The following is a 23,001-nucleotide window of genomic DNA, read 5'->3' on the forward strand; positions in this document are numbered from 1 at the left end:
GACGCCACTTATTTTAAACATACAGGAATAAATAATCCTATAGTTTCTTTTCAAATATTAAAAAAATAATTACAAGTATTGGACTTTTTCCCAGCATATACAAGCTTCCATTTCATTAAGTCTCTCTAGGCTCTTGTCCATTTTTTTTCCTAAACCACACTTGATTTTTTTCTTGACAGCAGATGGACTAACTGTTCCTGAAAATCCCATGGGAGTAGGAAACATATTTGGAGAATTCTGTTTAGCTTAATGTTTGAATTTTTCTGATGCCCTAGTAGTAGGACAGCTTTTTAGCCCCATGGTCAAATCAAAGGGAAAAATTCTTTCAAACCTGCTGATAAATATTTTAGTATTTGTACAGACATTGCATACTGCGCTTAACATCCTTTCTGACGGTATTGCTTGACTTACTGTCACTGGCAGCCTAGTCCCAGTTTGGCATTCTTCACTTTAGAAGTTTTGACATAGACAGGGACTTAATGTTGCTTTGGGTGACCACAGTGGATGACAAATTAGTCAGGTGTACCCTGACTATTCCTGGGGCATATGAGGTAAGAGCATGGGGAAAACACTCTGGACTTGAGTGCTTAAGTAGAGATTGAGAATTTAGTGATGACTGATAACAGAATTTTTTGGTTTTCCTGCCAGTGGTCACTGTCTTGGTCTTGCTGTACATATTTTAAATATATACTTAAGTGTATTTTAAAATATTGTTTTTGACATTTCTCGTGGGGGAGGAAAAAAAAGAAGAGGGAGCCTTCACACAGCCGAGCCTTGCTCAGAATAATGGCCATGAAGAAGAATGGGAAAAATAACAAGTAACAACCTTATGTTTCACTGTGCCATTCTTTATATCCAACCCCTGCTCTTAATCCCAGCTTGATGCATCTGATTTGCTTGGCACCTTTCCTTTGCCTGGGAGGCCAAACAAGAGCTACCTGCACAGATGACACCAGGGTTGTTTCTTGGCCAACTGGCAGAGGACCACCGTGATGGAGCAGCTGACTGCATCCTCTGGTCTCCCACCCCCTCTCCCTAGACTAAATATGTCATTTTTTTAACACCTGCTGCCTCTGCCAAATAAAATGACCATGTTTTTGTTGGCAGCTTCACTTGTTTGAAAAAAAAACCCATCCATTTTGCATGGCACTGAAGAGCCATAGATTTATATTTTCTGTGTTTGAATTTGTTTTGCTCTAAAGTGGAATACCCAAGCTTTACCCTTCTGAGATTTGTGTTGTCATCTTCTTAAAGGTCATACTCACTTTGTACACAATGAAGTCAAGTTACCTTTCCCTTTTTGAAGGTGTCCCCAAGCTTCAGGAGGCAGCGGTTCTTCTTCACTTGTGGGTTTGTAGGTTTACAGCAACATGTTCTCACCAGAGCTACGTACCTGAACTGAGGGAGAAGACTGTGCTGCTGCTCCTTAGAATCCCCAGCACTAGTCATGTTTTGAGACCCTTTGCTATTTGGTGTCAAATTGTTTAAAAAACTCAACTCAAGCTTTTGTTCATTTTTTTTTAAGTTATCCAGGCTTTAGGTGAACATCTTAAATTAAGACAACAAGTTATTGCCACTGCTACAGTCTACTTCAAGAGATTCTATGCCAGGTAGGACTGTTTACTATGATGGTACAAGAATAAAACATTTGCTAGGCACATTTTGGTAGCCCTTTAAAAATGCAGTACTGTATTAAAAACAGTGCCACTTTTGTTTTCTGGATGGTGTAAAGCTTTTATGCTTTAATAAAGTTAACTTAAGCTTTGCTTTTTCAAAAGGAAGTGTGGTTCTCTTAATAGATTAATCGTTCTACGTGTATGAAACAACATATTATAATTTTGTTGTAACATTTCAGATATTCCCTAAAAAGTATAGATCCAGTATTAATGGCTCCTACGTGTGTGTTTTTGGCATCCAAAGTAGAGGTATGAAGTATTACAATTTTTTAATGTAAAATTATGTGATGTATGAGAGAGAAAACGTTTAGGACTTTTAAATTTTTGGCATTCTTCATGCTTTGGGGGTTGAAACCTTCTCTTTTTTTGTATAGATTTCTATAGCATTTAAAAAAAGGAGACGGAAAAGGCCTTCAAACATGTTATTTCACAATTTTGTCTATATTACTAACCCTAAGTGGCTCTGAAAATTGAAAAGAGTATTTTAAATGGCTATTTCACTGTGATACAGTGTTTGTTTACATATTTACATAAACTGTATCTTAAATTGTGCAGTGTCTCCTTTCTAATGTGTTTTCCTTATTTATGTTTACTCAAACTTTAAAACATAATTGGAATTTTTTTCCTAATTATCTGGTTCTATTTCATATAGTGAGGAATCCTCAGAGTTTACCACACTTTCATTGCTTGAATTAAAAGTGTGTTGTAGCTCATGTGCTATCCTTAAAAAATTATCATGAGGAACTGGCCCATTAGGGACAGTGGTGAGAAGGCTCCATGCCTCCACCATTGAAGCCCACTTTGAATGTGGCCAAGAGTCAGCATGAGCTGGGCACTGCTTTTAGTCCTCTGTAATCCAGAAAGTTTTACAGCTGTCCGAGAAGTGTCTGCATAATGGAAGAAAACCAAATTGGCCAATTTGTGATCTGTCAGCACTAAGGAATTTTCACGGGAGGAACTCAAAATACCTAGTGGATGGCAGAAGCAGTCCTCCTAAACCAGTATCTACATGTGATACTGTTGTCTGTACAAATACTGTGACACTTTTCAGTGTTTGGAAGAGGTGAAGGAAGTGAGAAAGACAGAGCTGGAGAGATTGTTTTTTTATCAGCTTGTTAAATAACCTTTAAGAAAGTGCAGACAGAGTTTATACACGTAGATGTGCCTTATATTTTAGAACAAATATTAGAAGTCTGTGTAGCCTTCCTTATTTTAACGCTTCTGCAGTTTTAGAGGGTACCTACAGCAGTAATGACTCAGCTATGCACTTCTCTGAAAGAACAATGTATACAGAAAATTTTATGTTTGCTGACTGTCCCAGCAGAGGACCTAAGTCCTCATGGAAACATAATTAAAAAAGGTAGTTAATGTCAGGTTTCTAAAGACAGTTTTCTCTACAAATGAGATAAGGAAAAAAACCCATACCTTCTTGAAGCCCTCTTGTCTATTTCATATGCAGTGTTAGCCAACTGAGTTTTTGTGGCTGTAGTACTGTTTGTAAATCTTTACTGTTCCTCACAAAAACAAAACAACTAATCAGTGAAATAACTCTTTACCTATGAGTCACCTTAAAGAAAAGAAAAAGGGGTGGGGGAGAAAACCAAATACTGCAGTACTGCGTAAAGAAGCCCAGTTTAGTAAGAAGCCATTATTTTAATTTGATAACAGTGTGAGTATATGGTGTTTCAGGTGGTTCACCTCATTTACCATTTTTTCTTCAGGAATTTGGTGTTGTTTCAAATACAAGGTTGATTTCTGCTGCTACTTCTGTATGTAAGTATCAGTGTTTTATTATACGGTAGTTCAGCATGTCTGTAGGGAGATCAGATGCTTTCTTTGCTTGTTTTTAAAAGGTAGCTTTTTATCAAATCATGGAGGACTATAAGAGCCAGTTAAAGCCATTTAGACTAAATAGCTTCTCTTTCTAAATATAGAGACAGAAGGGTCCTTTCTGTATTAGTTTTGGTTGATTTTGGTTGGAACTTATACCAGGCATAAGTAAAACCAAAGTAATAAAACTATTGAAATTTATAAACAATACTGAGAAGTAAATTAAATTCTGAACTACTCAAAGATAGAATTGGAAACTTAGGGCTTTATTTGTCTGTTTTATAAAAGGTATGGCTCTATGGAAGTACCTGTTTTCAGAATTTTTGGTAGGCTGTATACCTTCAAATTTTTTTAAATCCTTTTCCCCCATCATAAAATTAGTCTTTGCACATGATATTTATTTCTAAAAATATATTTTATAGCCTATATATTGTCCACAAATAAATTCAGTAAAATTACACTGTGGTTACTTAATTCTCTATCTTTCGGCTTGCCTTGTATTTCCCACTTGCATCTCATTCATCAAGGTCTTACAGTGTTGTCTTCCTTAACTGAATGCTATTATCTGACCCAGAAGGTCAGCTGCTCTCAATAGGCAGATCCTGGCTATGCTCTTCAGTATGTAGGTCAGTGCATCCAAAATCCCTCTCAGCCATTGAGGGGACAGGTGACTGGCTGCATCTGTAGCTTCCACATGCAGTGAGTGTATCAGTCCATGGGGCTGGCTGTATGACAGTTCTGCCACCAGGAGCTGAAACACATCTTCAGTGCAGCATGACCAAGACCAGCACTGGATTTAGCAATGAGAGTTGCTATTTTTACATCAGCAGCATCTCTGTGGAAGTTTTGATGCATCAGTGAGAAAGTTAGATGGGTTTTGGTAAATATGCAGTAGCTGATTTTACTTGGACATCTAGTTCTAAGCTGTGCTGTTTCTCAAAACCCCAAGTCTCAGGGTCCTGTAGAAGATTTCCCTCACACTTCTTCCTTCAGACCTAGAAGTCTTGTCAGCCCTGATTAGTACTATGTGTTTCATGAAGTGGGGACAAAATGCAACAGGCTTTCTCCAAGCATTTATTCCTTTGTAGAAACATGAAATTACTAAAACATGCTTCCATTGTAAGGAACATAATCTCGGGCAGGTTTCCAGCAATGTCTTCAAAAGCTTTTTGCTCTGTTTCCACATCTCACTAAAAGGACAGCTCCATATGATTGTATCTGCAGCTTGCTTTGTGGGAAAAATACTTTGTTTTGCCATCTTTTCCCTCAAAGTGGTATATTCTTTAACCATATACATCTTAGTTTGCGTACTTCTTGAGAAACCCTTTTTATTAATTTTTCTCTTTCTTGAAATAATTAAAATTTCCAACCAGTAGCCTAGTCTTAGTGTCCTAAAGCAAATTTTCTAGTAAAGTCCACTGTAGATCTAAATGGTGAAGTCTTTAGCCCAGACAACTGATGCTGTCTTTTCTTCAAAGTAAATGGTGTACTGATTGTCTGGAAGTAGTATCAATAGTATCAATTCATAATATACTGCCTGTCATTAATATAGGGAATATTATCCACTTCCAGGATGTTAAATGTTACCAATGTTTTCCGTGGAGGACAAGGACTTAAAATAGATTTCTAAATGTTTCACTTGTAAAAATCTCAAATACACATCCTCAAGTGTACTTGTTTTTCTTTGTTCACCATTCTAACATGAAATCACTCTGATTTTGCATCTTAGCATACTTCTTACCAGTGCACTATCTCTACCTGTTCTCCTTGTAAAATATGTGGAGATTAATTAGGTATCTAAATCAGAGATCATCATAAGCTAGAAAACTGAGGATATATTTGAACACCGTCCTGGAGGCAAGTGTCTTGAATCATGTCACATGCCAAAGCAGATGCTTAGGTGTCTCTCTCAAGGAGAGGAACACCCTGAAATGTCTGATAATCCAGTGCCTAGGGCACTGATCTGCAATGTGGTGAATTGACTTCTTGCTTTGAATTTAGCCTGCTTTTTGTATATCCAAAATCTTTATATCATGGACATACAAGAAGTCTTGATTTTCTGAGAATTCATTAGTTGTTTTAAAGTCTTGCATGTTGAAGGATCAAGCCTATGTAAAAAATCCCACGTGAAAATTCCACTTGGATTTAGTGTTGGAACTCAGATCCTAAACATCAGTAGCTAGACAGTTAGATAGCTCTGTGAATGATAACTTGTGGAAAGTTTGGTGTCCAGTTGGTGGTTTACCAGAAGATTTAATATTATCCAAAGTGGCAGTCAAATGTCTGGCTGAGTACCTGTGCAAATCTGGGCTTCAGGTGTATTTCTCTTTCCTTTTCAAGATCTTAAATCTTGTAACCTACCTTTTCTCTTTAAAATACAAACCTTTCATTTTGCAAGCAGTTGTGCTGCCAAAGAGATTTGAAGGGCTGTATAGAGATGAATTAATAGAAAAGGAAAGAAGTAAAAGTATTAATTACATCATTTTTAACATACTTATTTCTCCTTACTGTAGTGAAAACTAGGTTTTCGTATGCCTTTCCAAAGGAGTTTCCTTATAGGATGAACCATGTAAGTATGCTGTTTGAAATACTACTTGATCAAGTAAATTAAGGCAAATAATTGTTAGCAGGAAATCCTGTCTTTTAAAGTCTAAGAAAGAAATATTTTCCTATTTATATGTCAGGGCTGTTCATAATTAGTTTTTGATAGAATATTGGGAAAGTTACTTTTAAAAATAATAAACCTTGCATAACCTCTTTTCCTGAAATTATTGACGGGAAAGAGAAGTGATGTGACAAGGTGACCAAAGCAGTTGTTCTATAGCATGATGATAAAAGAGATTTAGGTTTTTTGAATGTTCCTATGTTCTTATTTACAAATACATTGCTCCAAGGAAGGTAAATGGCCCTTGCATCTGGGATGCTTCCAAGCTTGCACACAGGAGCAGTTGGCTTACAGAAAGCAGTTTTATTTTTGCCTGTAAAATTTAATGACAGTTAAAAGAGTTTTTATTTATTATTTAACATTTAGATTTGCCAGTGATTTTCAAGGCATTCTTAGTCACGATGCTTAGAAGTTCTGTAATTTTTCTTAAAACCAGTTTTGACCTGTGCTGTAGAATTTTGGAAATTAAACATCTAATTATTTTTAGATTGACTGTAACAAATACTCCTTTTTTGTTGGTTTGCTTTTCACCCTATCTAGAAAGCCAAATGATACATCAGAATATAGAATATCTAAGAGCTTACAATAAAACTGCTATTTTACAGGTAAAGGCAGATGGAAATATATTTTGGAGTACTTCTTTCAATAGCCAAAGCAGTCCACTCTTTTCCTTGATGTCACTAATATGTTACTTTCTCTATCGAGAGTGAGAACTGATTTAATTGCTACAATTGGAGAGAATATTTCATATGAAATTAGGCCGGAAAATACTTTGAAAGACTATTTGACATGTTAGTGGCCTGATGAAGAAGCTCTAGTTCTACAAAAGAACTTTATTTCTGTTAAGTGTTTATGCACTGGGAACAATTTTCGCCTAGGAGTTGAAACAAATCAGAGAAGTACTGTCAATGACATAGTCTTTCATAGTAAACTTGATCCAAAATATTTAAATTTGTTTTTACTATGACTGGAGTGAAGTTATAATGGTGATAAGGTAATTGCCAATAATAGTTTTATTTTTTGTTTGGTTTTGTAGTTTCAGATGAAATGCATTTAGGACTGTTGGAAGTAGGTGTTGAGAATTCCTATGCATTTGTGATGTTAGACTGTTAATTCTTTCAGTTTTCTGAAACATGCTGCTGATTAACTGTGATTTTACTTCTTTGCAGATACTAGAATGTGAATTCTATCTCTTAGAATTAATGGTAGGTTGGGTTTTTTGGTAGAACTGCTTCTGTTTTTAAAAAAAGATAACTGTATCTAAGTCCCAATGCAGAGACTGGGATGTCAGTGTCTTTATTTCCCTAGATGAATGGCCAATCATGATCATAAAGACTCGTATCCTTTCTGTGCCCTCTTCTTCTTGCTTGGAAGAATCTGGAGCTACACATGTATGTTCCAGCAGAAGTTGTGGGTACTATCCCGCTCAGGCTAGTCTGTAACAACCTGATAATTAGAGTAATCTTTTAGGAAGTGAGATGAGTTTGAATCTTGTGAAGAAGCAGCTGAATTCAGCCCTCCCATTTTCTGAGATGGTGCTGTAACTATTACGCTGTTGGGTGAAAGGAGCACAGTGTGACATTTTCTTCCAGACACTTTCAAAGAAAGGAACTGTACCTGCTTTTTGTAAGAGTTGCTATCTCATCACTCTGTTCAGGCAGCTGAAAGGATTCAACCCAGGCTTCTTAGGGGGCTAATTTCTCTGTATGGGTTGGACTTGGATGGGTTAGTAGTTCTGCTCAAGTGCAGAGAAAAGGAGGCAGAAACCAGGGAGGAGCCTAGTGAGTTAGTCAGCAAATGAGAAAGAATATGTGTTGGGACCAGAACAGAGAGGAGGTCAGATCAAAACTTTTGTTTGTGCCTACAGTTGTTTTAGGATAGTTTTTAGATTCCTGTTTAGATTTAGTCCTTGATACCTCTGGTATACATGGCAGTAACTCTTGTGTTTTGTATACCAGAGTTTTATCACAAGCATTTACAAGAAATTATGTTTTGGGGATTCACGTATTTTTCCAGTATGTTCAATAACAGCGTTTCACTTAAGTGTTCAGGACATGTAACTTAATGTGGCTTTTCCCTGTAGAATCCATACAGTTGGCTTCTTTTAGCTAGAGAGTTATTCTTTGTTGTTTACCTGGACCTGAAATGAGGGGATTTGAGAACAGTGCAATTTTTCTTTTCTTTCTTTCCAAACCAGTGTCAATTATTTTGGCATGCTTTCCATGTATGGTATTTAGTAACAGACAGTTTTCTGGCAGCGTTCTGTATTTCCAAGTGGGAATTACGGGTTTGTAAGCAAATGAGGTTTCAGTATGCTGCAGATGTGACTTTCTGTGTCTCTTAGGGGAAGGACATTGACAGATTGGCAATGCTGCTATGTAATGGTATTCTAGAGAGAGCACTGCCCTCATTAGAGCAGGGCTAGGTGTCAGAATGCTACTTAAAAAAATAATCAGCAATTGACTTGTAAACCAAATGTTTTAATACGAACTGACAACGTGCTCTGCACTGTAATCTAACTTTTATCCCATTGACATTTTTCCTAGGACTGCTGTTTGATAGTATATCATCCTTATAGACCTTTGCTCCAGTATGTACAAGATATGGGCCAAGAAGACATGCTGCTACCTCTTGCATGGTAATGAAGACAATGGCAGTAGTTCCTTCTTTCATCAAGAATGTAACTTTAACAGTTATGCTTCAAAGTTGATTAAGCTTTTGTTTAACCAAACAGGCTTAACCATATTTGAATACAAAGGATCCCTAGCTAACCTGTGCAGGTGTATGTTCCTGACTTAGATTATTCTGTCTTTAACCCTGTAATAATTTTACTTTGCAGTGGTCTAATTTTTATTTTTTAGACTAGCTCTAATAGCACGGTTTTTACACTACTGAATGGTGATTATGGGTAGAGGAAATCTCTATCAACATCGTCTTTCTGTTGTATCTTGTCGTAGGAGGTAGAAACAATATATAGGGGGTTTTAGCTGTGTTAGCAGAACTCTTATTCTTGAACTGTTTCAAATACAGAAAAACAGTAAAAGTACTACTTTTATGCTCGACCTTACTTTTTTGTGAAACAGATTATTTTTTTATGGTATACATCAACATCCTCTGCAGAAAGACACTTATGGTACTAAACCAGTGTTTCCAAATAAACTTCTGTGGTGACTAGAAGGAAGAAAAAGAAAGGCATTAAGAGAATTTTTGTAAGGGAAAAGATCTCTTCCCTTGATGTTTAACCCTTGAGCCTCACTGCTTCTACCATCTGGGAAACTGACAAAATATTTGTAAACTGGCAGCAGTTTTTGAAGTCACAAGGTGAATAATAAAGGTGAATAGGAGGATCCTTATAAGTTCTTTTTTGCACAGGAGGATAGTGAATGACACATACAGAACTGATCTTTGTCTGCTGTACCCTCCTTTCATGATAGCTCTAGGTAAGTAACACAAGTACTGTCTCTTGTCATGTTTAAATGGACGTATTCTCTGCACTGTCCCATCACAAGCATTCCTCAGAGTGCACTCATAAGGTGCTTCAGGTTGTGTTTCATATAGCACTGACAGTGTAGCCTTGCAACTTAAGAGGTCTTAAAGAAAAATCAGGTAATTAATCCCAAGTTTTCTCTGTTGAACTGTATAGAGTTTATAAAAATAGAATGTTTCTAACTGTATCAGGAGTGGATCTTTGTTCAACATCCGTGTAACCTGTTCTTTGCAGCTTGCCTACATGTGGCCTGCGTTGTCCAGCAGAAGGATGCCAGGCAATGGTTTGCTGAGCTGTCTGTTGATATGGAAAAGGTACTCTGCTTTTCATTCCCACCACTTGTAATGGACTGACCAGAAATGGTAACTGTGGTCATCTTACACATCTGCGATACTGATTTGAACTTCATTCAGTGATCGTGTTAGATGCTATTAAATTAGGTAGATCTCCTGGGGAGGGAGACAATGTAAGGTTATTTGGTTATCACCCTGCTCTGAAAGTTGAGACAAAACCATTTGATAACAGAAAAGCGTTGCTGGTGTTGCCATTTTTCAGACAGAAGTATAAAAACAATACCTTTTATATTTTTTGCCAGAAAAATAATTCCCAACGTCTTTCCATCATACAAGATTGCCAGCATGAGTTTGACTTTTAAATTCAAGTGCATGTGATTTTCTGATTCACCTTTCAGCTAACCTTTGTTTAGCTCCAGCAAGCAAGCCAAACTAGTACTTACACTCCTTATCACGCTGCTTCCCTTAGTACATATTTTTTTCAGTCTGTCTTTTTTTAAAACAGTGTCTGGAATTAAATAGCCTGTTATGCATGAGATGTACCATTGCCCTCTGTGCCCTTGGTATTGCTCTTTATCCCACTGATGTTGTCTGGCATTGTATTTGTATTCCAGGATTTGTCTTCAAATGTAAACACAGTGTGGATACTATGCTGCCTCAAGAGCTCTGTGAATGATACTGTCATGCATGCAAAAGCAGGGTGATAATAAACTGGCAGCAGAGGAGAACCAACCTATATTTGACAGATAAGGTTACCATAAGCTTGGTACTGAACATGTTTGAATGTTTACATGTCTTGGTTCTCATGTCAGTGATACAATCTAAGCTTGATTTTTTTCACATGAACACCATGAATCGCTTAGCCTACTATGACTTTTGTTTCAGGGACATATATTGCTCTAGCACTTAATCAAAGCTCATGCATTAAAAAGAAGAAGTCTACTTTATTAATTTAGAGAATGATGAAGCAAATTATGGACCAAACATTATCCATTTGTATAGAATATTGCACTAGAAATTTAATAGAAAATAAGGTAGTTGAGGTGCAATAGATAGAAAATGTCCAAACTGGTAGAGAATGCTTATGCTTCCAGAAGTGGAATATGAAGTGTCAATAATTCTTATTATATGTATGTAAGAATATAATAAGTATTTAATAACTCTTTGGAATTGTTTCTTAGAAGGTGAGAATTTATATCAGTATTTTATGGGTTTGGGCTTTTATTTTCCTACATTGTGCCTCTAATATGTCTAGAACATTGATAATCATCAATTATTATATTAATAATCCATAGTCATGTAGCTGCAGTCATGCTGCTAGTTTTCCTTATTTTCCCAGTAGCATAGTTATAAGCTGTGGCATAAGTTGCAAATAAATATATAAATAAAAAGCTATTTAGTTTGCCGGGGAAGAGAAGCAGTATATACAGTGGAAAGTATTCCGTTCAGGCTTCCATTCACAATAAAAGCAAAAAACTAATTAAAGAAATGCTTGATTGCCACCACATTAAGTGTGAGGCAGCTGTTTATAATATGAAAATTGTGCTGTTTAATTTCAGTCATATTTAATTAATTACACACTTAAACTGATTATGAAAAAGATAAAATCACTGTTGTGTCTCACCTCAGGATCTCCTTTCTTTCTAATTCAGATTTTAGAAATAATCAGGGTCATTCTGAAGCTGTATGAGCAGTGGAAGAACTTTGATGAGAGGAAAGAGATGGCTACTATTCTTAGTAAAATGCCTAAACCAAAACCACCTCCAAACAGGTACTGTACTTGTTTAATATACTTTTCATATGGAAAAACTAGACTACTATCTTAAGAATGTGTGACTGTTTAATTCAAGGTATAGCATATGTTTTTACAGTGCAGAGGTTTCTGTTACAAAACCAGTATGATTGTTCAGGAGCTAGTGAGAAGCAGAACATCCACTGCCTGTATGAGGAGTGTTAATGTGATTAGAATGTGATCAATACAGCTCAGCAAATGTAAGGAACCCCAGTGTGAGGCTCCATGGCTGGGCCAGATTCAATGGAACTGGGCCTGCTTGATGTCATATTTAATTACTGTGATTAAATATCACTGTTGGGAATCTGCACATGTAAATTCCCGTGCACATGCTTATGTAATGTGAACTTTGCAATGTTGACTTCAGAAGTAGATTCAGCAGGCAGCTGCATGGACATATATTGAAATTATTATTCAGATAAATATGGTGAAGCTATTTATGCATGCTGAAAATTACCTTTGCATTTTTTATGAAACTGAGCAGAATATCTTTATCTGTTTATGAATATGTTGAAGTATTTTCTATCAAAAGATTTTTATTATTTTCAGAATACTGTATTTTTTTAATTAAAAAAAGGATAAAAATGTAATACGATGCTTCTTATTGAAGACACATGTTTTTTTCTTCAAACAGTGAAGGAGAACAGGGTCCAAATGGTAGCCAGAACTCTAGTTATAGCCAATCTTAAGGCATTCCAAAGAATTTCTTTATGGACCACTTTGACTCAAGACATCCTGGGATCTTTCCTGCGTTCATGAAATGGATGGAAGGTTTTAGTAACATCTTGGACAAAGAACTCGAAGAATAAATAGCTTGTTTGTGTCGAGCATTTTGAAAGCTTTTTCTCTAAAATTACAACATTTTCTCTGGCGCTGGAGCAAATGTGCTAAGATTTTTCAGTGTAAGGAATCAAACATTAAACCAAGCTGCAAAAGATTAACACTTTTCACTCAAAACAAATAGTTCATTATTGGTTTTATTTGCATTGAAGTGAACTATTTTTAAAGTGACAGTAACCTGAAGCCTAAGTGTAACTGTATTGACTTGTGTTGTCTTCATTTTGTTTGTGACTGAAGGAAGATAGTGCACTGTATGTTAAATCTATTCATTCCCTTGAGTTTTGTTGATTTTAAAAAAATAAATACAGATTCTGTAACAAGTAACACACAATCCTTCAGAAACAAATTCCTAGAAGAGCCTGTAAAGAATATTGTTACAGTTTTAATGAAAGCTGCAGGAAAGAAAGTCCGTTTCTTTTTTTTGGATTTAAAAAAGCTGTTTTCCTCAGTAAACCTACTTGGATGTTTTTGCCATGATGTGTAGAAGCCCAGCTTACCAGAGAAGTGCAATATGTATGTGATTGTGATTCTGCAGTTTTCTGAAACATTTCAAGTGTTAGGAATTAAGAAACCCCAACATAAGAGGATTTTTGTTTTTTCAAATAAATGTACTGTATGGTACAATCGGAGTATTTCACAATCAAGTACCAATCTGGATATGATTTTTTATGATGGATTTTTTTTGTAGAAAAGATATACACTGTTAGTCTGCCTTCACTGTTAGTGTGAATTTGTGTGGTTCATTAGAGAGTTTATTTAAGAGGATCAAGCATTCGGTGAGCTTCATACTGGTAAATTTTAATCAGAATGTTACGAGCAACTCTAGAATAACTGAAATGGGATTCCTTGGTTAACTTTGTGCTGGAGAAAATGAGATTCCTTCAAATAGAAGGCCATATCCTGTGTTCCTTACTCAGGCAGATATACCACTGAAGTCAGGAATTGGCCTAAATTGATTTCTTGATTTTTTTTTTTTTAGATAACTTTGTTTTTAATTAAGTTCTGTACAACTTTATTTTGAATGATAATGCCAACCTGCCCAAGTACAACAACTGAATGATAAAATAAAGTGCAGTAACATTGTTCTCTTTTTTTTTTTTCTCCTGAAACAACACATTTCACTGGTCTGAAATACTGGAGGTAGATTCTTGAAAAGCTGTGCTCTGTGATGCATCTTGGTTCAAAAAACTGGCCCCTTAAAAAAACCCCACCCCTATTTTTGCAAATACCTGTCTTTGTAACTGGCTGGTCATTCAGTGAAATATAACTGATGTGTGTTTGTATTTAGCCCATTAGGCTACTAACGTTTATTTCTGTTCAGGTTATTTCCATAAATCATTAGGTAAGCAAGCCCCAAACACTTTGGTGAGATGGAAAATATATACAGTTTGGTCTTTGCTACTTTGTTTGATCCATACCTTCTATAGACAATTGATGAAGTGGAATTTGGCTGTTTTGCTTTCATTTCTTGAAGTCTAAAATGTGCTATTTGTAATGTGGACTTGGGGAATAGAAATAAATCAAAGCAACTTGACCTCTGTTGTGTAGAGTTCTTAAACAGGAACTGTTCTTCAGGAAAACATCAGTCTTCTCACATATACCACATAATCTGCCAAGAAAGCTCATGTTTAAGAATTAGGAATTTCACACTATTAATGAAGAATTCTGGCTGGAGTGATTAAATTTTTTCTTGCTGCTCAAGAGCCTTTGCAGACTTTACTTCACACCTAAATCACAATGTGACCTACACCTCAGAGCTAAAATGTCAGGCACTTCTTTATAGTAACTAGAAGTTTCTCTCCATTCTTTGCTGGGGAGGTGAGTATAATTTTACCAGCTCTGATTCCAGTGTTGAAGTGAAAGGCAGTAAAGTGCAGTCAAAGGAACTGGATTCAGTGATGACAGTTTTAAAAAGAAAGATGTAATTTGGAACTACAGGAAACGCAACACAATGTGAATTCAACAGCCTTGCTACCAAGCAGACAGAAAAAAAGTCACCTTTCTTGTGTTTCATTTCAAAGGAGAGGTGCATAAAAACGTGGTATCTCATTAAAAGGGAGGTAGCTGAAAGTCTTCACAGATGATATGGCTACAGGTGACAGTGGAGTGTCAAAGCAAACACAGGCCATCTATGCCAAAAAGACTGAAGGAAAAATTCCAAAGGAAACAAACTGAACTGGATCAGACAAGTTGGTTAACGCAAATTATATTTACCTAAGGAAGATACAGAGGAAGACACAGAAAGGATCATCTAATTTGACAAGGTACAAATAGTTTGAGAAACATCTTGCAAAAAACTACCCAGAATAATAAAAAATGAAAATAAAAAAGAGGTACATAGTAGCTTTCCAATTTAAAAAAAAACCCACAACTCTTCAGCTCATAAAAGACAGCAGAGGTTTAGAAAAATCATGACTGGTGTGAAGACTGATGAGGTGACAACACTTCTGACAGAAAAAGCTGGAGCAGCTGATGAAAAAAATACATGGCAAGTTGAGAAGCAACAAAAGGAAAGATTTATTACGTTGTTAAACCCAGTGCAGCCTGCTGTGTCTGCTGGGAGTTTGTGCTGAAACTGTAAAAGTACCCAAATATACCAAGACATGCAAAGCCTGAAGGAAGTATCAAAACACTGCATTGTAAATGAGAGTAATGTGTGGATTGTATCACTACACACTAATCCTGTGTTATGCTATTCCTCAGATGTTTCTTACCAGTTGCTGCCAAACAGAAAATAATGGGCTAGATAGATCTGGTGTGACACAGTGTAATTGCTGTTTATTTTTTGTGGCTATGTAGTTTTAGGTGTTCCCAACAGACTTTAATGTAGCTACAAAAGGAAGCATTGGCTGCTTACACTGACTGTTTAGCTGATTAGATTGCCTTGCTTTGTTCATTTGTATACTGAAGTTTGGCAGCTTGATCAATACAGCTAAGCATGATATACATTCAGATAAATGTTTTCAATCTCTCTCAAATCCTCTCTGTACAGTCTGTCCTTAACGACCTTCAAACAACCTGCTGAGGCCTGGCACAACACAGCCAACAGTGGGTTTGTGTTGCCCCCTTGACCACATGCCCATAGCATTGTGAAACCGACAGTCTAGGTCACGTTAAACAGGCAAAATTAAGGGATCATAGGATTTGGCTAACTCCAAGGGAAGTGTTGGTATCCAGTACTCTTCCTGATCCAGTCTGAAAAAGACCTTCAGGAGTGAGATAGTGAGAATTGCAACAAGGTAACGCCTATGCTCATCCTGGCATTTTAATTTCATTTTACTCCCATTAATTCATCAGCTAGACCAAACCAATATTTTGGAAAATAGTCTACATTTTGTTTCTAAAGTTGTTTGGGATTCTTTTATGGATTGGAAATACAGTATAGCAATAAGACCACTAAAAAGTCAATAATACTTTGAAGAAAAATGCACTTATTACTCACTATTCTGACAGCTACTTACTAGCAAAGGTGAGAGCACAGAAACCCCTGTAAGAGACACCATCAGAGCAGCACAGCCAACACAGCTGGCTGTGCCAACTACAGTGGTTCTCCTTTAGAAATCAATTACTGCAGAGGCTGCAGAAATAAAATTCTAGTAAGGTTTGTTATTTTATCTTCTCAGTTCTCTAAACTTGAGAGGGCATATTTTTTAAGTCCTCTTCTAACCATGCAGGTTGCACTGCCAGAACTGGAACAGCTGTAGGATAAGTGCACATTGCTTGCAATACCACAAATTTCAGTTCCTTTTTCCAGACATCCTATGGAGCCCTAAACTTCTGTGTTAGGACTTTATTTTCTAGAGGCCAAAGCAATTCACCTTTGCAAGTTCCCCTGAACTGCTACAGCAAAATTAAATAAATTTTAAAAATTCCTTAAAATTATGACTATGCGCATTTTTAGGGGATGATGGGTTGGTATGTTTTTTAAAGTTAAGACATGCAAATTACTGTATATAGAAGAAGGAAGGTAGTTTAGTATCTTCCTTGGACACCTCTAATTTTCCAGCCTAAAATTATTACATTTCTGTAATAGTAACTTCAAATATAGGCAAGTTCTCACTTGATAGTGAGCTGCTGAGAGAACAGAAGTGTTGACTTAATGTTACAGCACTGTGGGCTCAGAAGCAGATCTGCTTATAAAAGTGGATATACTTTTAAAATAAGGAGTCATACAGCATTTTGAACAGTGAGTATTCTAGCATCAAGTCAGTTTCCATATGCGACCAGTAGCGATGTTTTGGCCTTACAATCACATAGTATAAACATAAAAATTTGTGCTCTACTTTATTCTTTGATAACACAGCCACTATTTTAAAACTTCATCTACACATGAAGTATAATAAATCTGTGCTCAGGGCAGTCACCCCAGTTCGATTAGAATTCTACACAAACTACCCAACACAAATATTTGGGAAATAATTTTATTTGTCCTATCATCATTAGTTTAAACGGTCACAAACTCCATCATACAAAAGAAAAGTAAACATAATAAGCACTTAGATTCTCTTCACATGCACTCACCAAAAACTTAGGCCAAAGTAAAGGCTGTTCATGTCCTAGTCTTTAGATATAATTTAAACCAAGCAGTTGATATGCATGGCCACCTGAAGGTGAATGTCTATTTACACAAGAAGACAGGAGTGAGCTTTATTCTGGAAGTGGAATGCACACAGTTAAATGCTAAAACCTACAAACCATCCTGAAGCCTTGATGGAGTAAAGGTTGGGGCAGTCATCTTCATTTCCTTTCTGGCGGTTCATGTTTTACCCAGTCCTCAAAGCCACCAGCATACTGCTGAACTCTGGAAATATGCAGAAGATACCTTTTTCAAGAGTCCTTCTTAACATTGTATCTTAAGAGGACATCGTAAAAAAACCTAAACCAAACCAAACCAAAAAAAAAAAAAACAACAAACCAAAACCAACTAAACCAAAAAAAACCCCAAAACCACACCAAAAAAAAAGAAGGGAAAAAATAAACATAGAAAAATTTTCTGCAATGAAATACACTTGTACCCAGCTGTGATGAGCAGATGGGCATCCCTTGTACTCTAATACTGCCTCCTTCCATGCAGTGTGTTCTGTTCCTCCTTTTTTCCAAATGATACAATGCTGGAGACAAATGTCAAGCAAGAAATAGCAGCTGTATCAATGAAACAGTTTTTTAAAAAAGTGAGAACGGACTCACTGCAGTGGAAGATTCATTTGCTATTATGTCTGATACTTCAGATGTCATCAAATAAACACAGCACAATGATCTTTATTTCCTTGCAAACCTACACGCTCTATAAATCTGACAAAAACCTGCACAAAACTTAATTCTGGGAAAAAAACCCCACCATGCAAAACAATACTGACTCCTTCAATTAGGCATTATGAAAAACAGGTAATGGAGGATATTTAGCACTTTGAAACAAGAATGTGGTTCCATACTTTTGACTAGAATTAGTAGGAATATTCCAGTTCGTGAACTGCAGTTCATGAAAGCATGAGTAAACAACCAATGTCTTAAATTCTACCTGCAGTCTTCAAACCAGCGAGGCACCTTCCAACGTGGGTGTAACAATTCTGCCAACCAAATGCTGCTTTTGATTTCACTCTATCATAATCTCTTATTTTTAGCTATTGCCTTGACTGCTTTACTCCTGGCAAACACTCCAAAGCTTTACTGAAAGTGAAGGCGTACTTTGTCAACAGTGAACTATACAGGTAGAACCGTAATTCAACAAAGGGTGTGGTTTCATAAAATATTTAAGATTGTACTTCTACCAAAGCAAGCAGTTCTCCACCTTTCTAATCATCCTGCATCTCAGGACTAATACTTATGAAGCTGTATAAGGAAGCAATGTCTCGGCAAGGGAGCTGTTCAGTGGCAGTGTGGTCTTGGAGCAGTTTGCATCACCTGCAGCACATGCACAGAGCTGCTGAGCGGTTGTGTTCAGAGGACGATACAACTCACTTTGCTGGAATACCCAATGGCATCTTTCAAGGCTCCACAGAGACATGAGGAAGCGTCTAACTCAAATACCAATTGTTTTCATATTCCACATGTAAATTTTTACCCTTGCCCACAAGGCATTCTGCTTCATGAAGGGTGGCAGTGTTAATCCCATCCTTACATACACAAGTCATACCTGCTGAAACCCAAGGACATGGCAAAACCAAGTGCTTGTTTACTTCTTGTTCCTGCCAAACAGGAGAAAACCACAGGGTCCGACTTGGATGGCATCTTTTGATTGTACTGCTTCTTGAACTCCACTGGGTCCATCTGTAGAGCTTCCACTAATTCACCCACTGGGAAACACAGAAACCAAAGTAATATTTATTTTCCATTCACGGACAGGCTTACACTTCAAGGCTTCTAATTCCTCTAGAGGAAAAGTTCAACCTCACAACATACTAGCACCTATCTAGCACCGCTGTTCTTTGTTCAGTCACAGCCTTGACCATCAAGCCAAGGGGAACAGGGAACACCTGACCCTCGCACTCAGCGGCGTTCATAACTTACGCGGGATGTTGATGGACTCGGGGATTTTTCCAAACCTGTCGATCTCCCACCTCTCCCGCACGTCAATGTGGAGCACGCTGGTCTTCTTCAAGTCTTTGAGCTCCCGGTAGGAGAGACTGGGCGCCCCGCCGGCGCACAGGCTGCGGCAGCTGCGACCTGGCGGGGAGGTACAGCCCGTCAGCGCCGGAGGCCCCGCGCCGCGGCCGCCTGCCCGGGCAAGGACACCGCCGCTAAAGACATCCATCCACACAGGGGTCCGGCAAACCTCACCCCCGCCCGCCCCCCGAGAGACACGGCCGCCATCCCGCCCCTGCCTCACCGGCCGCTGCCGCCCGCAGGGCCCGCGCCGCCCGCCACCAGCCCCCGAGCACCATCCCGGGCCGCGGGCCCGGCCCCGCCGCTTCCCGCCGGCCGCCAGCACCCGCCCCCGCCGGCGGGGAGGAGACACCGCCTTCTCCTCGGGGGCGGGGGCTCGGAGGTTTGATCGCTGCCGGCCCGCTTAGAAATTTGGGAAGCACCACGGGGGAAGCCACGCGTGGCACCTGCCCGCACCGGAGGCACCCGCCCGCACCGGAGGCACCCGGGTTAGGCAGCCGCCGCCTCCGTTTCGGTACATCCAGGTACCGCCCTGCCTTGCCTGGGCAGGGTGATTTCTACCACTGAGCCAAGCTGTCGAGAAGCCTTAAAGTATCAAAGGCTGGGAGTCTGAACATGGATGAGGAATTTTGATGCCAAATCTACTCAAAGTGATTTAAAAAACAAACAAACAACCAAAAAAAAAAAAAAAAACCAACAAAAAACAAACTTCTGAGTGTTATGTCCGAGGAGAAAATGTGATTTTAGCAATGGCCTGCACCCCTTTCACCACAGTCACTGTCCCCCTACAGCCACAGGAGTGTGGTCCAGGCACCAATCTCCTCTCTGGTGACCAGTGAGAGGATTTGAGGGAATGGCCTGAAGCTGCATCACAGGATGTTTAGGTTAGACATTAGGAAAAGGTTCTTCACCCAGAGGGTAGTCAGGCACTGGAACACCCTCTCCAAGGAAGTGGTCACTGCACCAGACCCACCAGAGTCCAAGAAGCGTTTGGACAGCACTCTCAGGCATATTGTGTGATTCTTGTGGGCATGCTGTGCTGGGCCAGGAGTTGGACTAAATGAACTTTGTGTGTCCCTTCTAACTCAGGATATTCTATGATTCTATGATCCCACGATCCCTAGTTTCAATACCCCTTGATTTTGAAAGCTGTCAGTCTCCCAGCCACAAGGACTGATGACCAAGATATGTAACTAGAGGAATGAGGGTCCTTCCGTTCCACACATTTTGAATCAATACTCCGTACTTACTACATACTTTTGCAAATATATTACATAGCAGCAGTTCCAGTCTTTAAAAGCAGGCATACTGGATCTTTTTGTAAAAGATGCATTTTGAGGAGTATGTCGTTGAATCTTTACTAATAAGAGTTTTCCTTCTCAAAATGAGAACAAAATACTTCTTGGTACTGTAAAGTGTGACAAATTGAACTTGGCACATATAACTGGTTCACTAGCTGCCCTTCTGCCAGCCTCTCCATATGGCCTCCTTGACAGGCATTTGCAAATTGTCTCTCTGAAGCAGTATATCTATATATGAGTTGAGGTTTCATGCATTTCCCATTTTCCACAAGATCTGGGTAGAATACACTACTTCTAGAAATTATATTTTGAAATATAATCTACTGTGTATTTTATCTGTAGTAAAATAATGTCCACGGTTAATCTCCACTCACTGTATGTTTCACTGTAAGGACCATAAAGCATTCAATGTGAAGCACTAGGATACTTGTCATATGAAATGCATATTCACATGGAACTGCATTTCTGTGGTTTTAATTTGACCCTGGATCATGCTATGTACACAAAGCGAGAACACGCTTGCTTGCAGAAATAGGAATCATCCACTATCCATCTTGTGAAAGACTGAGAGTTTGAAGTCAAAAGAGATCAAGCTTGGTGAACTCCTGTGGTTTGATGAAAAAGCGGGAAGCAGCACGTTCAATTCTGCTTTTGCCTTCATGGCACTGTCATTCTGCACTCACTCAACCCTTCCTCAGCAGCTTTCTTCATTTCATCTCTTGGGACTCTCTCATTTCACCTCCACTTCACTTTCCAGTTCTGCACAGCCTCCCACACTCATCCCCAGTGGCATAATTTCCCAGACTCTTACCCAGCTGCATTTACCCTTGCACATTCTTTATCCCCATCTTATCATTTGACCAAAGATTTTGTTGATCAAAGAAATGGTTCGCTAACATAGGGTTTCATCGTCTTTCTGCCTTTCTGATTTTTTTGTTACCACATTTTCTTTTTCTATCATCTGATTTTTTTTCTCCCCACAAACTTTTCAGCCTTCACACCATATTCTTCACCAGGCTTTACTATTTGCTTTTGGCCTCTCTCTCTGCTCTCTCCTTTCTTTCATGCCTCCAATTGCTGGTGATTTTAGTGCTTCTTCTTGCTCCTTTGCCCTTAACCTTTCATTTTCTCTTGTTACTAACCCCCAAACTTCCCCTTCTGCCAGTGCACAGACATTCTATCTCTTCCAGATATTTCTGTTCTCCTCTCCTGAGATAAATGAACATATTCCCCTTCATATCCCACTATCCCCATTTTACACATGCTCACTTTTCCTTCCTTCTCTTTAACCTTTGAAAGTAGTTATTACTCTTGCAGTGCAATAATTCTCTAATATTATTCTCCTGTGTGGAGTAGGAAGGACCCGCTTCTTAATCCAATTTGTTTCAGATTATTGTCCCACACCGTTTCTCCCTCTCACATATAGACTCCATTAACATGGTGTGCACAATACATGTCTGGACCACCTCCTTCACACGGTCTGCAGTCTGCCTGCAGATCTTTGCGCTCAGTTGTTACCACAGTCACTGATGTGCCTAAAGAATTTCTCCTACCTAAAATCAAATTAATTTGTCAACCTGTTTCAGCAATACTCTTCTGGACATCTTGTGTTTGCTTGGTCCAATGACTTCTACCTGCTTCTCTAACCATTGTTTCAGCTTACTTGTCAGCAGATCCACTACAGGTTCTCCATCCTTGGTTCTAAAGGGGTGCCACAGCGACCTCACCCTTTCTCCCTTTTTACTCTATGCCTTATTATTGAGTGATCTTACTCCAATAAAACTGCTATTTCTCAGTCCTTAATTCAGATTTGCCTTCTGTCCAGTAAAGCCACCTGTGTTTTCAAGCCACTTGCTGAGTTTAATCCCAACCCCAGTTTCAACTAGTTCCTCGAGCGCTGGACACCCTTTACTCTGCCTGTCCCTCAGCGGGGATATGCACCTTTGATTCTGACCTCCCTTCAGTCCCTCCCACGGTGGCTGCCCTGAAAATACACGCAGGGCCCAGACCCTGCTGTGTAACCTCTGGGCACGACTGTCCACACCCCTGCGCGGGCACAAACCCAACGCAGCATCTCCAGCTCTTTCAGCAAAACTCCGACGTGAAGGTCACCCCACCACGTCTCCCTTCTTTTGCACGCCCTTTGCCCCAAGTTTCTAAGGTGCCCTGCAACCAAACCCACCGCTACCTGTCGCCTCTCAGCGGGCCCGTGGTGCGCTCCCGCCCACCCTCGGGTGGCCCCGCTTCCCCACGGCCCTTCCCAGCCGGGGCACGCGTTCTGCCCTCGAACCAGCACCAACCCGTGCGGGAGCGGCCCGGGCAGCGGCCGGGGCGGGGAGCGGCGCGGCCGGGGGCGGAGCGGAGCGCAGCGGAGCTTCCTTCGCCGCTTCCTGCTGCCGCCGCGCCCGCCGCCGCCGCCCGGCGCTCTGTGAGTGCGGGGCGCGGGGAGGGGGGGCCGCCGGCACAGCGCGGGGGCGCCGCGTCCGTGCCGGGCCCACCCTGCGCAGCCGGGGG

The 23,001-nt window shown here is 39.3% G+C and overlaps 3 protein-coding genes across 5 annotated transcripts in view; 2 read left to right on the forward strand and 1 right to left on the reverse strand.

Moving 5' to 3' along the window:
- The window catches only part of CCNC (cyclin C), a 17,278-nt gene extending 3,161 nt beyond the window's left edge, over positions 1-14,117 (forward strand). For 2 of the 3 annotated variants that reach the window (XM_027726119.2, XM_039390741.1), the window contains 10 exons: positions 1,526-1,610; positions 1,856-1,925; positions 3,398-3,449; positions 6,020-6,075; positions 7,341-7,376; positions 8,718-8,809; positions 9,544-9,611; positions 9,893-9,972; positions 11,604-11,722; positions 12,378-14,117. In XM_027726119.2, the coding sequence (XP_027581920.1) occupies positions 1,526-1,610; positions 1,856-1,925; positions 3,398-3,449; positions 6,020-6,075; positions 7,341-7,376; positions 8,718-8,809; positions 9,544-9,611; positions 9,893-9,972; positions 11,604-11,722; positions 12,378-12,432 (713 nt within the window). In that variant the 3' untranslated portion in view covers positions 12,433-14,117. The remainder of the gene's footprint in view (positions 1-1,525; positions 1,611-1,855; positions 1,926-3,397; positions 3,450-6,019; positions 6,076-7,340; positions 7,377-8,717; positions 8,810-9,543; positions 9,612-9,892; positions 9,973-11,603; positions 11,723-12,377) is intronic. The other variant, XM_027726121.2, reaches the window with a different exon arrangement.
- Positions 14,118-16,988: 2,871 nt separating this feature from the next.
- TSTD3 (thiosulfate sulfurtransferase like domain containing 3) lies at positions 16,989-19,563 on the reverse strand. Its single transcript, XM_027726122.2, has 4 exons — positions 19,410-19,563; positions 19,091-19,246; positions 18,717-18,876; positions 16,989-17,384 (listed from the first exon to the last, which is right to left on the reverse strand). The coding sequence occupies exons 1-4, from the start codon at positions 19,462-19,464 to the stop codon at positions 17,321-17,323; spliced, it is 435 nt and encodes a 144-aa protein (XP_027581923.1). The 5' UTR covers positions 19,465-19,563; the 3' UTR covers positions 16,989-17,320.
- Positions 19,564-22,833: 3,270 nt separating this feature from the next.
- The window catches only part of USP45 (ubiquitin specific peptidase 45), a 56,112-nt gene continuing 55,944 nt past the window's right edge, over positions 22,834-23,001 (forward strand). The window contains exon 1 of the mRNA XM_027726113.2: positions 22,834-22,915. The gene's annotated coding sequence lies outside the window, so the exon portion shown is untranslated. The remainder of the gene's footprint in view (positions 22,916-23,001) is intronic.

Source organism: Pipra filicauda, unplaced genomic scaffold, assembly GCF_003945595.2.
Source record: "Pipra filicauda isolate LSUMZ 115617 unplaced genomic scaffold, ASM394559v2 scaffold128_size5466820_pilon, whole genome shotgun sequence".
NCBI lineage: Eukaryota > Metazoa > Chordata > Aves > Passeriformes > Pipridae > Pipra > Pipra filicauda.

Coding starts and splice junctions, on each gene's coding strand:
- TSTD3 (XM_027726122.2), bottom strand. CDS start 19,464: ATGGTGCTCGGGGGCTGGTGGCGGGCGGCGCGGGCCCTGCGGGCGGCA. Junction 18,877..19,090: donor CGAGTCCATCAACATCCCGC/GTAAGTTATGAA, acceptor TGTGTTTCCCAG/TGGGTGAATTAGTGGAAGCT. Junction 17,385..18,716: donor ATGTCCTTGGGTTTCAGCAG/GTATGACTTGTG, acceptor GCATATTTCCAG/AGTTCAGCAGTATGCTGGTG.